General features: G+C 41.9%; 1 protein-coding gene across 1 annotated transcript in view; it reads right to left on the bottom strand.

Annotated features, from left to right (window-relative positions):
- Positions 1–2,226: 2,226 nt before the first annotated feature.
- dock1 (dedicator of cytokinesis 1) overlaps positions 2,227–16,286 on the bottom strand; it is a 204,220-nt gene continuing 190,160 nt past the window's right edge. The window contains exons 47-52 of the mRNA XM_073489321.1: positions 11,922–12,059; positions 9,996–10,138; positions 9,265–9,463; positions 7,591–7,765; positions 5,801–5,952; positions 2,227–2,949 (exon numbers count right to left, since the gene is read on the bottom strand). Coding sequence (XP_073345422.1) covers positions 2,854–2,949; positions 5,801–5,952; positions 7,591–7,765; positions 9,265–9,463; positions 9,996–10,138; positions 11,922–12,059 — 903 coding nt within the window. The 3' untranslated portion in view covers positions 2,227–2,853. The remainder of the gene's footprint in view (positions 2,950–5,800; positions 5,953–7,590; positions 7,766–9,264; positions 9,464–9,995; positions 10,139–11,921; positions 12,060–16,286) is intronic.

The following is a 16,286-nucleotide window of genomic DNA, read 5'->3' as shown; positions in this document are numbered from 1 at the left end:
TGTTATGAACTCATTAATGTCTATTTCTGTATGACCATACTCATATTCAATAACCTCCTAATGAATGCTTATTGATAGTAACTAAGGAAGCTGTTGTATATGAAGTATGGTCTTAATATGCTTCAGTAAGGGTCTTATGAAGTGTTAGTACCACAAGCTTCTCCCTTAAAGGAAAAGTGTATATATATATATATATATATATATATATATATATATATATACATATATATATATATATATATAAATATATATAAAAGGAAATTCAGTCATTTAATGTTCATCTTCAAGTTTCTCAGTCCACAAAACAATTCTGGAGCTTCACAGCAAAACAGCGTTACAGCATTCTCCTGAAGTAGATGGGGACTTGTTAAAAATGTAAAGAAACAACCGAAAAAAACCTCCTAAAATGGCTCTGTACAGCTTGTCTGGTGTATTCCAAGTCTCTGGAAGCCTTGAGATCCCAAAATGAAGATGGTATTTACCCCCTCGACACGCAGTTGAGCTTGTGCACCCACTTTAGAAGGGGTGATGTTAGTGCAAGTTTTATTTTTTACATTTTTAAAAACAAGTCCCCTTCTACTTCAGTTGTTCAGGAAAATGCGGCAACGCTGTCTTGCTGCGAAGCTCCAGAAATGTTTTGTGGAAACTTCACCGGACTTTTCATCAGCATGGGGGAGAGTAGATGATGTCTGAATGTTCATTTTTGGGTGAACTTTTCCTTTAATAACACTAAACAAAACACAAAACCGCAAGTGATTTCCTAATCCTATAATCCTAATCCTAAAGTAAGGTCTTTTTCGTAACTAATTCACTAGTAGTTAGACACATATTAACCCGATTTAAACTAATGATGATGATGAAGTTTATGTATTATATAGAATATATATAGTTGCTTTATAATGACCAATGAAGAGCCAAAATGCTGCTAACATGCATGTGAAGCAGCAACTAGTAAATGGTGAATATGTGTACCTTAATATTAAGTGTTACTCAACTGACTTATTGTTTAAAGTTTCTCAAACACCTCACTTCAACATAAAGTCTAGAAAGGCCTTATGATTCATTATTTTTCCTAAAAACTGTTCGCCTCAAATGTCGTCTATGTCGGAATGATCACCGTCATGGAACTTTATATTAGCCAAGTTTTTCTGCCCAAAGTAATGCAAATATTACTAAACTAATTAAAGTGTAATTCAATTTAAAGCTGCTGCACGGCAGATAATTATACACTTACTTAAGGGTTCAAGCTGCAGTCATTAATTCTGAGTCAAAATACATTAAACCCATCAAGCATAAAGAAGCTGAGAAAAAAACTTGTCAGCCTGTGTTTCTTGGATGGGAGTCCCATGAGGCAAATCTATACTTTTTCAGGGAGCAAAATGAAACAAGAGTTTCCTCACCTGTCCTTGCCTGTCTCTGTACATTTTTCCTGCAACCTTGGTATTTGTTTCCATGTTTATCAATCGCTGACTTTTTGTGAAGAGGGTTGGGGATGGATACAATGCCCGACTTTCTATTTATCTTTCATTTTCTTATTCTTAGTTACTCATTTTGTCGTTCACTTGATGTGTTATTACACTGCAGCAGAGCGGAAAAAGTTTTTATCAGAGAAATTTAAGTATGAGCATCTCATATAAAACCAGAATTCAATGACAGAGCTGGCACACGTGGTTTTTATCGGCTCATCTACACCGCTCAACTTTTCTTACAATATAGGCCACATTCCAGATTCACGCTTTGTGCACTGAACGAGAGAAATGATCATTGCTGAGCCGACACGTTATGTAAATGAGACTGCATTAGCCTATATTGAAGTCGTTCTGTGGCGTAACACATCCCGGTGTAAAACTCCTGTGTGCTGATAATGAAGCGCCTGTTGTGATGGCTGTCAATCAAGCCGGCAGAAAGCTATGTTACAGAGCGCTAGGCAGAACTGAGGAAACGCGTACAGATTGCCGGTTTGTTTTGGATTTTCACAAGTAACAAAACACTCACGTCTATTTTCGGCATCTCTCGCTGAAGACTAAAAAATAATGAGGCACACATCGTTTTTTGTTTTTTTTAAAAATACATACATTTGAAAGTTTATTCAGAAGTCATGTCAGTAGTGAATTGGTAACAGTCATTATTATGGGAATCCAAGGTTACAGCAATCGAGGACAAGGTCTGAACAATGATAATGCGATGGGAGTTAGTTGTATGTGCACTCCAAAATTTTTTTACCAATAAAATCCTTGATAGGTTCTCACATACCAACTCTGTAAAGTCCCTGTCAATTCAAAACCTACCAGCCCTTTTTTGTTGCATATAAATGCCACTTAAACTAATGATACGTTAATACAAAAAGAGTCATGATCAAATCACATAAAAAAAAACCTGAAATAAAATAAAATCATATATACAAACCTCTGTACATAGTGGGAATATGAATAAAAAGAGATTATTCTTTAATGCGCTCTCATACACGTTGAGAGGGGGTCAGTATTGGAAAGCTGCTGGTCCAAGCTTATCTGTCTGAACACAACATCCCGATAGAGTCTTGAAGGGGGCATGGTCGACAGCATCTATAAATTCAGTGACTACTCATCTGTGCAACATGCTCCCTGTTGCAGACTGCATCATCGTCAAACTGAAGGCAAAACAAGAAAGGCAAAAAATAAAAAGTTGATATGAAGGGGCGGGCTGCAGTGAGGTATTCATCTTGTCAAGCTGGGACAGGAAGCGAGGAATGTGTGGGTAAAAACAGCCGCTTGTTTTTTTTTTTTTGGAAGGGGGGGGGGTGAGCGGTTACTGCTGATGTTGTTTTTGTTGTGTTGTCAGGGTGTTGTTTGGTCCGACTGTCAGCGTCTTTGTTCACTGTACAATTCCTGAATCGATGGAGGCCTGTTTCCTGGTGGTCTTGGGAGGAGGTGGAGGAGGGGTCTTGCTGGGCAGAGGAGGTGGAACATGCTGCAGGCAGACAAAACAGTGAGCTTGAATTTGCCATTTTATCGAATAAGGACGTCTTGGCTTTTGCACTAAATTCAAAAGCTCTGGATTTAAAGCTGCTATCACTCACACATTGACTGACAGATCTTTTCTTACAGGTACTAATGCCAGGATCAGCTTACACAACACTTCTGTCTTTTAAGACGGTCACTGTGTCAGATTAAGAGATCATTGTACTAATCAGTCCCTACGATTGTGCAAAGGATTGAACGGGAGAGGCGAGAGACACTTGCTAAAGCAAGAATCTGTTAACTTCCATTATAACACAAAGACTGTTGTATGGAAGCTATTTCTCCCTCTAGACACCCCACCCCATCTATTATTGGATCGGCTGATATCAAGCAGGCTGATCCTGCTGCAGCATTAGACACCTAAATCCAGGATCAGACTACAGGAGTTCTCCTGGTTGCTTCATGCACCTGAGGAGAATCTTTACAGATGTTCCTCTCTCTAATCTCAAACATGCACACACTACAAGACTTGACAGGATACTATAAAGATTACTGTGCCAGAGGAAGCAATGCACCATCTCCAGTGATGTTATGGGAGAGTAGATGTAAACAAGATGGAGACGGACGTGGTGCAATGACTTGCTGTAGAAAAAAAACAAACAAAAGCAAGAAGGATACATTCTTTTAGCGTCTATTCTTTAGTGAAAATTGGAGATGAGATGTTATATGTCAGTTTTAATCCACCTTATTCCTAACCCCCATGATGCCTTGCAGGAATTATGGCTGCGACTTTGTACGTTTTCCATGCTAACAAGACATTGATCCTCTCAGAGCGATTGGTACAGTGCATCATTCATTTATCATCTACTTTGGTGACTTTAAAAGTGTTAGCGAACGCTTCTAAAGCTCTGAAAGTGCCACCGTTATTGTGATACTTTGTTACTTACGCTTGTTCTGCCGAGCACCGGAAGTATCATTCAGAATTGTGTCCCCCACAGTAGCTTGCTCGCTAACTTTAGCTTCAAGGGCAAGAACGTTTATCGTTGCTTGAACGCAGTCAACTGCTTTGGTGAGCGTCTGTCTCCTTGTAGACTCGTCTCTTTCATTGTTTGGAAAGTACTGACGTAATCATCCAGATAATAACTCAAAATTAAACTTGAAATTATTATAATTGGGGCTGTGAGCAGTTCGGGAGAAATAAGACTGGATCTGTATTAGTACAGAAGAACAGTGCCGACCAAGGTCCCAAATCAAATTCATCTCCGATCTTGGGAGGAGAGAAAGAGGATAAATCAGCCGAAAACTCCTGCAGTCTGAGCCTGGCTTTAATCAAAGATATAAATGTTTTCTGATGCTGGTAAATGATTTTTTGTTTTCACAATCAATAAACCACAGCAGAACAGGTCCATATGAGTTGAAGCACAAAATGTTCATTTTTCATTCACAAGTCAATCTATTATATTGTTTTTATGAATTTACTCCATATTCAAGTGGTGAAAAACTACAAATTGGGGCTTCAACATAAAAGTAGCTGAAGATCATCACGTGCTGTTTTAAAAGGAGAATGAAGATTGTGTTATATGGAGATACTTAAAATCAAATTGAAATCTTTATTCATTCCTGATAGGAAGAAAAAAAAGAAGAAGAAATGTTTTAAAGGAAAGTTCATCCAAAAATAATAAAAAAAGACATTCTTTCCTCTTAGCTGGAGTGCTATTTATACTTTAGATTGTTTTGCTGTGAAAGTTTTGGAGGTATCAGCCCTAGAAGGTTATGGTTAGGGTTTGAGAGGCTCATGCTTGTAATAGCGCAGGATTTAAACATTACTGGCATCCTCCTTGGCTTAGCTGTAACATTACCAAGCTTGGGTGGCTGGCAGCTCACCTATGAGTAGATGCATGCTTCCTTCTGAGTGGTGATTTGGTAGAAAGAAAATAGTTCCCACATCAACCTGTTCACAAGGTCTGTGGATTTCTTGAGTAACCAGGTCATGATTTCTGGAAGGAGGCATTACTGTGTTTTTCACATGTAATTTTTTTTTTTTTTTTTTTTTTACACCAAAAGCCCAGTGCCATCTAGTCACATTATATTATCATCATTATAATCCAGGTGGTTATATAGTTCTCCAGGTAAGAGGAAAATTGTGTAATTTTGACTCTGGGGTGAACTGTCCCTCCTAAGACACCCAAGGTCACAACAGAGCCGACACACAAGCAGTAATGCTCATCAAGGAGCTCACCTCTGCCTCTATCAAGAACTGTAAATGAGGAGCGGCTGTCACTCACATCTGCTCTCAGGATGCTACCGTCAGCCCGCTGCCACACTGTGTGCAGAGGCTGCGTTTTACTACCTGTCCACGGGGCGTGACAGTGGATAAATAAGATTAGTTAACGGAGTGGCGTGGCGAGAGGATGGCTAGCGGAGACGTCGGCGAGTGTGGAGAGACGAGCCGCTGATTAACAGCGGGAGGGCTCCTGATGGATGTGAGGGGTAAAGTAATCATCCAATCAATCACGTCTGAGCGCCGGCCGGCTGCAGGAGGGGTGGGGGGCGAGTATAAATAACAGCAGGGTGGACAGGAGGGTGTAAGCCCTTGCTGCGAACTGACTGATGCCTACACACTTCTGTGACACACATTACCCCAAAATGACGCACAAATGCAGTGTAAGCACGAGTGTGAGTGTGAAACATGCATGCACACACGCAGACATGAACGCACGGACATCATCGCAGGACGTAGAGCAGTAGGGGAGAGTGGAGGAGGTTGACCCGATTGTCAAGTGCGTGTATCGGCCTCTTGTTTCATTATAAGTGCCATGCATCATTAAGGAGCTCCTCTCAGCCCTAATTAAAACACCTACCCTTTGATGTGGCGGGGGCGGCGGAGGCGTCGAGGGACTCGTCAAGTCTTGATTATCTAGCAGGTTGCCATAATCAGCCGTGCTGCCTTTCACAGGCAGCGGAGGAGGGATTTCACCTTTGTCAGAGCAGCCCATCCCGTTCAGCTCCAGATCTGTTGAAGAAGGGCACTCATCAGCTCACATTCATCATCAGACTACATGGGTATTTCTTAAACTGTACGACTGGGACCCAGAATAGATCACATGGCCTATTATGGTGAATTCCCCATCATTTAGACTCATTAAAGGAACAAGGAGAAAATGAGAGAAAATGAAGTTTTGTGGAGCTAAATCCCTGCGCACACTTCATTGATTTTACATAGAAAAGATGAGTTTAGTGGGCAAAGGGAGTACTGTATTGTACTACTGATGTATGATGTCTTCTGTGACTGAAAAGCTACAGCAGTGAGTGAATTTTAAACTAGTTTTTGTCAAAATAGTATTTCCAAAGTCAAGTATGAACTTCATTGCTCAACCCTGATTATGATATCTTGACTTTGAGACTACAAATGACTCTAACTCCTCCCTATTAAGCATTCATAAACACAATATAAACATTCAATACACTTTTTCTAAAGTCAAGGGGTAAATCCAGGGTTTTTACTAAAGTGTGTTTACAGGCCTTGAGGAGCACTAATGTATGTGTGGAAAAAAGTAGCAGAAAGCCTTTTGTGGCTCCAGAGGAAACTGCATATAATCTGGTAAACTGCCTCCACTGATGTCATTCAGTAGCCGAGTTGCACTGTGGGTAATGTAGGCGCCAGGTTTTGAAAAAAAAAAAAGAAGAATTCTGCTGTATGGATTTTCATAATTGATTTTAAAACTGTCCGTGAGTACGACAGTGTTATGGGACTGCTTTTCAAAACCTGGTGCCTACATTACCCACAATACAACTTTGTCACCGAGTGACATCACTGGAGGCAATTTATCAGATTACATGCAGCTTCCTCTGGAGCCACGAAAGGCTTGATACTACTTTTTTCACATCTGTAGTAGTACTCCCCAAGAGCTGTAAACATACTTTAAGTCTCATATTTTTACTAAATTATACTAAGAAATGTATTATTAGTGCATAACTGCAGTGTTTTAAGGTACTGTGTATCGTGACAAAACATTAAGGTTTTTGGAGCTTAACCCATGCGAACAAACCAAAAGGCAGGATATCTCGGCCTCTACCCCCCTTTGACATTATCGAAACACAATACTAAATCAGTGGAGTGCTTCTTTAGTGCTGCTACCAACTGCAGATTGTTATACAAGAATCCTCTGACTGAAAGATGCTGGCATGAAAATGCTCTGATGAAGTTATAACCTTCATCTTAGTATCTCGCATTGGGTAAAATGTTTCATTTTAAGCCTCTAACAGAGGAAGCAATGCAATTTGAATTTTGTAGCATCAACAGTCCGGTCCCTTTTTTGCCAAAGAACATCGCTGACGAGCGTGTTAACACATCGAGCCCATTCTGTGTGATCCTGGTGTTAGCAGCCAGCTCAGTGACAAAGAGATAAATTTAGAGGTAAATGTGTGGTGCTGACAGTCGTGATTTGCGTGGCCATTTAAAGAAGTGTATCTAAGCGGACACAAAGCTCCATATTTGACATCAAACTGAGCGTCGTCACGTGGACCACGGCATGTGGTAACAGTGATGCAAGAGGTACAACAAAGTCAGAGGGAGGCAGAGAGGGCCTATAGAGACCGTGGAAGCTCCGGTCTAAAGATGATACAACCTCTTTAGTAAGTTTGCTCTTACTGGAAGTGTGCAAGCTGAAGGATAGTTTGCTCCTGGGCGTGATGGGTGGGGGTCCTGGCGAGGAGGAGGAGTTGGAGGAAGAAGACGGGGGTCCAGGGGACACGGAGAGGCGACGGTCTCCACCAATCTGGCTGAGAACTTGGCTCCTTGGTCTCTGGGGCCGCAGGGGGCTGATCTGAGTGATTATGCACAAAGGAAGAAAAGAAGTAGAAACTATCAGGGAGTGAGTCATTACCGAGCGCTCAAAATAAAACTAAATTACACAACAAGTCAATAAAACAGAACTGAGAACAAATTTTACTTTGTGGCAAATGAGTTGAGTCCATTATGACACACAGCCAAAGATCAATAAAGGATCATTTAAAAGGAGATGTTTGTTTCACACCTCCACTGGGAATGTTGTGTGTGTATCAACACGCATATTAAATCTGCTATTTGTATTCCTAAAAGAGGAACCATTTGGATAAATGTGCTCGTTTGGTTGCAATATCTTATTTGTGGTTACAAATCATTGTTTGCATGCAAGACTGCGTTCTCGCCGCTTTATTATGGCTGGAATTTGAATATGAAAAGATATGTCCTCAGGGCTATTTCACACTGTAGGCTACATTAACAAACAACTTTGTAATTGGCCAAACCAGAACAGCGAGCCACAAGGGAGACGCTGAAAATAACAGCACACTTCATTCAGAGATGTGATTTTTCTTTTTCCAGAACACTAAAACATTTTTTACTGAAGGAGAAAATGTTTTTTTTTTTCTCTTGATTGTTCCAGATAACTTCAGCCAGGAGTGTTATATCCTACAGCTGCTTGGTAACTACCAGATACCCCCCTAGGTGGTCTACCCTTGACCCCTGAGGCAGAAGGCTCCTATCACATGCTAGACGGCTCCACCGCTCCCAGGGGCCTCTTTTGGATCCCATTCCTGCCCTAATCTTAATGCCGTTAGCCAGGGAGCATTCCCACTGGGCATGCAGAACATGTGATTCCTCCTGTGCTGTAATGGACACAGTGGTGGTGAAGAAGAACATGAACACAGCAGAGAGACGGGGGAGATAAAGACATTTAGAGTGCAAAGAGAACAAGGGGAAGTGGTGGAAATGTAGAGAGGAGAAGATAGGAGATTAGGGAGAGAGGAAAATGAAGTACCAATAAAAAGGGAAGGTGCAAGAGATGGTGCAATGCTAAATACAACATGTAATATGAATGTGTTGGACAGAATGAACAAAATAGGTATGATTTGGGGTTTTTAGAGCTGCTAAAGTGACTAAAAGTCACTAGTATGACTTGAGCATAACACATCAGAACACAAAATTCATCAGAGGTCTTCAACTTGTTTTTATGATAATCTACAAGTTATCTTGTGTGCACACTTAACTAATTAACCGGAGGCATTTTCACACATGTACGGACATTTTTGTACCAAACCTGTACACCAATACTGGCTTTTTTTTTTGCGTTTAACATCATCCCTACTGTCTTCTTTGAGAACTATTTACACCCACAGAAAATCTCAAGGGAAGAAAAGAGACTAAAAATGGTCCTGGAGAGCAACAAATAAGGCAAAAAACAGTAAAGTAAAGGAAGGGTACAGATTTAGTGTAGGATGCAGAAGAGAAGGGAAGGAAAAACAAAAGGTGAACCAGTTTCTTGTCCAGGTCACTTTTCAGTACCGTCTCTGACAGTATGACAGCTTCAGCGGGCTGCAGAGGGATCTCCGTGGTCTTCATCTCTTTGTCAAAGATCTCCTGGTGCTTACTGTTCCTCTTCTCCTTCTTTTTCTCCTTGCGCTCCCTCTCGGGCTCATCCCTGTCCAGCTTGTCCTGAGACTTGGTGTGTAGCTTCTTTGGCAGGAGTGGCTCCAGGGCAAAACTGAAATAAAAGAGAATATGATGATGGTTCAATCAAACAGTGTGCATCTTTTTCTTTGTCTGAACACAGGTAGCTTTATCAATCTTTTACTGGCTTGGTAAGACTGACAATTCTCTGTACGCACAATTTTAATAAACTGCTTTCAATAAACCTTGAAGTTTGTAATGACTCACGCTTAAGGAGATGCTGCTGAGTTTTCTAACCACACAACTCCACTGTGAGTCTGGCTAAACAGGAATAACTGAATCATGTATTTTCTGAAAATGTATTCATATTTTCAAAATCAAGTTGGCAGGGATTCATGAACTCAAAAAAGGGTAGTTTATGTTTCAAAAAATTGTGTAAGCGCATCCTCAGAAGTCCCCTCAGGTTCAAAATGAAAATGGCATATCTGCATTCTGTTAAATACGAAGCCCGAGACTGACTCATCAAAGTCAGACAGTAGTTTTAAGTGCTCGAATAGGATGACCAAAAAGCCAGGGAGGATGTTTGGTATTTTTTGTGCCCTGAAGAACTGTAAATCAGCTGTTACCCATCTGAGCCGGGCCTGGAGGGGGAGTTGTCAGAGGAGATGGAAGTGACTGAGGCCACTGACAGCGGCCTCTGGGAGGAGGGCATGGTGAAGGAGCGCACCATGGAGTGAGGACGAGGCCCCCGCCGCTCGTCTGCGGTCGGCTGAAATGGTAGAGAAAAAGAAACACAAAGTATTCAGCCTATAAGTCACTGACTGCTCGGAAGAATCTGTGCATTTTTAGCTTTAGGCTGTTTGTTGATTGCGCTACATATTATGAAGGACAACAGGAGATATACGTTGAGGATGGGATTCCACACTCTGGTATCAAGGACGAGGACACTGTAAGGGTGAAGGTTATTCTCAGCATTCTCCTCAGTAATCATTCAATGTACAGTATAGAGAGCCACATGCAGGAACAGAGTTGAACATTAAGTCAGTGGAAAAGTAAAAAGAACCCTGATGATAACATTCATTTCTGTACTTTTGTAAAAAGAAACCCGCAGGAAGAAAAATCTGTTCACAGCGGCTTTAACAATGAACCCTTCTGCATTTAAAGAGTCTTTTCGAGCGTAGACAGGGGCCATCACACATCTGATAGGATAACCTTATTATCACACCCTGGAAAGTGATGGCTTTTCTCTCGTTGGAAAGGTCACCACCTTCTCCCTTTAAATCGAGCGAGGCCCCCTTTACCTCAGGCAGGATGGAGGGAAAAGCTTGGCCAAGCAACAATTAAATCTGTAAAGGAGGAGGAGAGAGATGGGGGGGGGGAGGGGGGCATCTGGCTGCACATGAGCTGACTTCAGCTAAAAGTAAAAGCAAGTGTGCCATACATGTTCCAAGTGCATTTGGAGGACTTACTGTAATTAAAACAGGGAAGTCAAACACTGGTAATTGTTGTCTTAATTATGTTGCTTGTTTTTAAATCATTCTGTTCTGATTCAGACAGTTTTTTTAAAACAGTTTGGTCGTGCTTTCTCACACAGGGAAACAGATCCAAATGTGCAACACAGCTCTTCTCAGTTCTTAGGATCTAAGGCTGTTTTTCCACCCAAAGCCACTACAACTTTTTAAGGTTCATTCAGTCCGTTGTTCTCTGCATCTTAAGACCCTCAGAGATTAAGCAACGGCTGTTTTACTCTACTGCTATAAGCTATATTTTTTGCGTGCGACTCATGTTCAACAAGGCCTGGACTTTACTGTAGGTCCACCTGTGACATTCTTTCTTCTGTAACTCCATGTTCAAGTTTTAAAGCACAATGAAGAAAAAACAAAATGGTTTGCAGCAGCAGGTTTTTAAAAATGGTGGCTGAAACAAAATGCTACATGTGCTCAACCAGTCAGAAATGTTCAATGCTGCAAGGCCCACCCCCAAAGTTTCCATACTTTTGGAAAGTATGGAAACTAACATCAGATCCTGGTCCCTGCGGTGGAAACACACCGAGTTCCTCCAAATGTTCCTTGCTAAATCATAGCGCCCATACCATCCTTGCATCTGGACTTGGACCACTGATGTCTCCTGTCACTTCAAACACATCAAATTTGCTGCTTTAAAGTTTCCTGTAACTTTAAAGCAGGAAAAACAAACCAGGTCCGTCTTCCTGTGTCCATTATGTCTAACTACACCACCAATACAGAATACTGAAGAATGAACATTTTCCAATAATACAAAGTAATTGCATCTGTGAAAGACAATAAAAGAAAAAAAAAATGTGTGTAATAAACGTTAAACCTATAAGCATGGCTGACCAAACAAAGGACCAGAATCCCACATAATTGATTCCTGAAAGCTAGAACAATACCATACATATTCATTTCCTTTAAATCTTCAGCCAAGCACAACAGAAGAAATAGAAGAAGTGGCTGCAGACTCCATTAGCCACACTGAGCTGCGGAGCACTTTTCATACAATAGAAAGGTCACTAACAGGCAAAAAGCTCTTACCAGAGACTTTGCCCCATACTGTTTCTCCACCTTCTCCCGCAGCTGCTTGAAGCAGGCCTCCAAGCGGTCGTGGAAAGGCCTCAGAGCCTCAGTGACCTTCTCTCCGTGGATGCGAACACCTTCGGCGAGGTGCGGGATCTGTGGGGGGTGAAAGAAATATGAGAAACCCTCATCCAACATACCCCCTAAGAGATGAGAGGTTAGCTGCACGTAGGCACTTCATTCACCAGAGGAACATGCCACATACATCCAATTTAACGCATATGACCTTTAGCCCCTCGGCTGTGCACACTCAGCACAAGTAGTGAGTGTAGATCAGTCCGAGTGTGTCTGTGTGCACGAATATCACTGCAACTTTATCCAGGTGGAAGCAGAATAGAAGTCTGTTGCCATGACACTCCTCTCCCCCTGCCTCCCACCACTGGCATCAACACAGCAGAACACAGGTTTATTAAACAAGGCAATAAGAAAGGCATAGACAGACTACATGTATAGGCATCTACTGTAAGTGATGGATGCTTTCCTCTCCACCTCTGACGCAAATAAAGACGCAATGCACCCTTTTCCCGGCACACTGCTGCCTCTCGCGCTGTAGGCAGCTGGCGGACAGCAAAATCTAAACACACAACAGAGGCAGCTCAGGTAGAAGGAGAGAGAGGGAGAGACTGAAACTGCTGAAAACTAGTAATTAGGAAACCCCAGTGACACAGCCGGTGTCAGCAAGCTCTGCTGACTAAATCTGCCGAGAGGAGGGGAGGAAGCGTCGTTCCGTGGGGGAGTCGGCGTCTGAGTGATTTTCTTCTTCTCTCCCGGCTGAAATCACAGGTTAAGTTATCAGTTTTCAGAACCTGGTGTTTCAGTGCTACGTACCGTCTTTGGCGGTGGAAAGGAGTTGCACTATAACTCACTAGAAGCCAGCAAAGATATTACAGTCAGCTGTGGTAATAGCAGAGCATTTCTTTCCCATGGCAACTGTAAAAAAAGATTCCCTGACTGCCTCACTGCTATATGTGAGAAGTACTGTTAAAGGTGAAAGGAAAGAAGGTTATGCTTTTGTGCTTATGAATAAGTGAAAAAAAACAACATAGAAAATAAACCGCATTAGAGGGGGATTTAATACAAACATTTATAGTAATCGGTCCCAGTCAGAGTGGTGCATTTGCGGAGCTGAAAAACAAGGAAACACTAACCTGCAGAGTGCACCTCGTGCTTCATCTTAAGTACAGTAGCTTTTAGCCCGCAGCAAATGGAACAAAGAATCTGCTCAGAGTACAAAGACGTTTGTGAAGTATCTGGCATAGGTGGGCCAGTAAAGAGAAGGCGGTGTGTGTGTGTGCTAACCTCTGGTTCCCTTGAGACTACTCGCCTTTCTTCCTTTTTCTCTGAGGGCAAGCTGCCCCTCTCCACAGCAGGCTGCTGCCGCAAGAACCGGCTTCACTCAGCTGGCACACAACACCAATTCAGTTTTTCCTGATGCAACCTTTTGTAATCATCTCGAACGGTGCATGTTTTATTTAGTCAAGTTTCCATATGTGGTGGGCTTGTTAACGGAGAGCGAGAGAAAATACTAATGTAGAAACACACATCTATAAGGTGAATGATTAAACTAAACAGCAACCCTTAGGCTCTCAGGCGTGTGTAATACATTAAACAACATGCTGTGAAAGGAGAAGCACACAGTGAGCAGATCAGCTTGAAAAGAGATCCTGAGCACGTATCAGAGTTTCTAAAATCGAGGATATTTCACTCACTGGGTGTTAGTTACTGTGCTGTGCTCCACAAAACCAGAGCTGTGGCACAGAAAGATAAATGAGAGAGGGCTACAGATACCCTGCGAGGATTTCCCCTGATATTGAGCACCTTCATCATCACCGCTGGGACCTCTTGGAGGAGAGAGGAGAGGAGAGAGAAGAGGTGAAGAGGCAGCGGGGAGAGAGGTTAGGAGTAAGAGGAGGTAAGGAAGAAAGAGGAGTCAGAGGGACAAATTGTTGTGAGACGAAGAAGACGGAGAGAAAAAACAAAAGTGCGAGCGAAAGCTGAGGCAAGATTCACGTCTCCCAGGATACCCACATCTTTTTATAGACCTTACGATGATTGAGTGCGACTGAGTGGCGGCATGGCAACAGAACTCTGCTTGGTGGCTGCACAGAGATAAGCTCATTGTGGTAGACACTTAGGCTCAAGGTTGCTAACACACACACACACACACACACACACAAGCATGCTCGTATAGTTTAATTACATGTACCAACTTTTAAATAAAGTTTTTATTCCTCTCCAGCCGTCAAGAGACAGCAGGTTTATGATTTAGGATATCATTTAGAGATATCACTTCATGTGAGGCTGATGTTAATATCACATAATTAGACACTGGAGACGTGGGGCTGCATTTATAAAACCCCAGCATAGATCTCACACTAAAGAGGTTGGCTTACAAAGACTCACACTGCATACTGCGAAAAATAGCACAGACTGTATAGATTGTGCAATGGCATGTAGAGATGGATACGTTTTGTTCTTTTCTTGGCAGAAAAGTAAGGAGACCCTCATGTCCCGTGAGGTAAAATCCGTATCTGGTGTGCACAAGTTATCATGTTGTACACAAGAGATAATTATCTTGTGCAAATTAACTTGTGAAGAAAGTTATTATCTTTATAAGTTAATAGAATAACTTTTGCGAACAAGTTATCAACTTGTGCACACAAGAATGTACGCACAAGATAATAACTTATTCCCACAAGATGATTGCCATGGGCGCGCAAAATAAAAAAAAAAATCGTCTTTCGGGACTTAAGGGGCTCTGTAGAGCAAAATCGGAGTTCCAGATTGAAATTTCCTTGTGAAATGCTGAAATTCTAGCCGTGAACCTAACGAGGGAAAGCTGGAAGGAAAACAAATATCGAAGAAATGGCCAGAAACAGTAAATAAAAAATTCCAAGAAGGACAAGTGGTGTCACGGCCAAACACTTGATACGCTGTGAGTGACTCAGGGCTGTGTTTCTGTGAGTTTGTTTTGGGGTTTCCAGCCTCCCAGTGGTAGTAAATCATTTACTGCAGATTTAAAAGATAAATTAATCCAAAAATGAAAATTCAGTCATTATCTACTCAACCCCATGCTGATAAAAAGTCGGGTGTTTCCACAAATCATTTTTGAAGCTTCGCAGCATTCTCCTAAACAACTGAAGTAGATGGAGGCTAGTTTTAAAACGTAAAAACAACAGGAAAAAGAAATGTAAGACGGCCCCCTACAGCTCATCCTGCAAAATCCAAGTCTCCAGAAGCCCAGGGATCCCAAATTGATTTGAAAATAAGTTATTTACTCCCTTTTATAAACCCGAAATCTTTGACGATGTAATTAACATATCTCCACTTTAATTTGGAGTGCTTCCGGAGACTTGGATTACGCTGAATGAGCTGTGTGGAGCCACTTTGTTCCTTCAGTCCCCATCTACTTCAGCTGTTTAGCAGAATGCTGCATCGCTGTTTTGCTGTAAAGCTCCGGCAATGTTTTGTGGACTACGACACTTCGCCCAAACTTTCCATCGGCATGAGGGTGAGTGGATAAATTTTGGGTGAACTTATGCTTTCAGCAAACTAGATAAACATGGTTTAGAGCAAAGCAAGGGTTGCAGGGTTGATGCACACACATTCTCCCCATCGTATTTCCACACGATCATCTCTAAAAGTAAACATTCACCTTTCAAGCTGCACTTTGTGGGCATGCAGTGATTGCAAATGAAGCCCCGATCCAATTTCTAAGCAGGCGAATGCGGGTGTTAGTATGAAAGTAAAGGCACTGCGGTTTAATATCAGCAGTGTCTCTCAGAGCCCTGCTTTTCCTAACTGAACCCTGTCACTCACTCTTTAATGCACAGTGAGCAGACTTCTGAGCCACACCCTACGGTGCTGGGGAAACCACGCTGCCTTTAAAATGCTTTCTATTAAGACTATGATGACATATTAAGACCTTTCATGAAGGTCACATAGGTCTCAGAGAGGTACGCAGCCAGTGGTGAGTCAGGCAGACTAATAAGCCGACAGACTGTACGAGATATGAGATGAAAGCACAAGGAAAGAACTTCAAAAGACATCATAAAGGAAGTTGGACTGTCATTGAAACTCTCTGTTTACATGCATGTGAATATGCTGTTGATGCACTGGTGAAAATTGCCCCCTTAGGTCTATGATTTAATGAATTAATCACCCAGCAACCCCTTTTAATAGAGTCTCATACTGCAGTGAGAAGTTTTGGGTACTAATTTAGGCATTTGTCTGGAGCGTTTGCTAATTATAACCAGAAACATCACAGAAAATACCTACTTTGTATTTGCCAGGGAGCGTTTTTACAATACCTAATTTCCTGAT

The sequence above is a fragment of the Pagrus major genome, chromosome 20 (genome assembly GCF_040436345.1).
Source record: "Pagrus major chromosome 20, Pma_NU_1.0".
NCBI lineage: Eukaryota > Metazoa > Chordata > Actinopteri > Spariformes > Sparidae > Pagrus > Pagrus major.
Note: the sequence above shows the minus strand (reverse complement) of the source record. Positions and strands in the feature narration are given on the sequence as shown.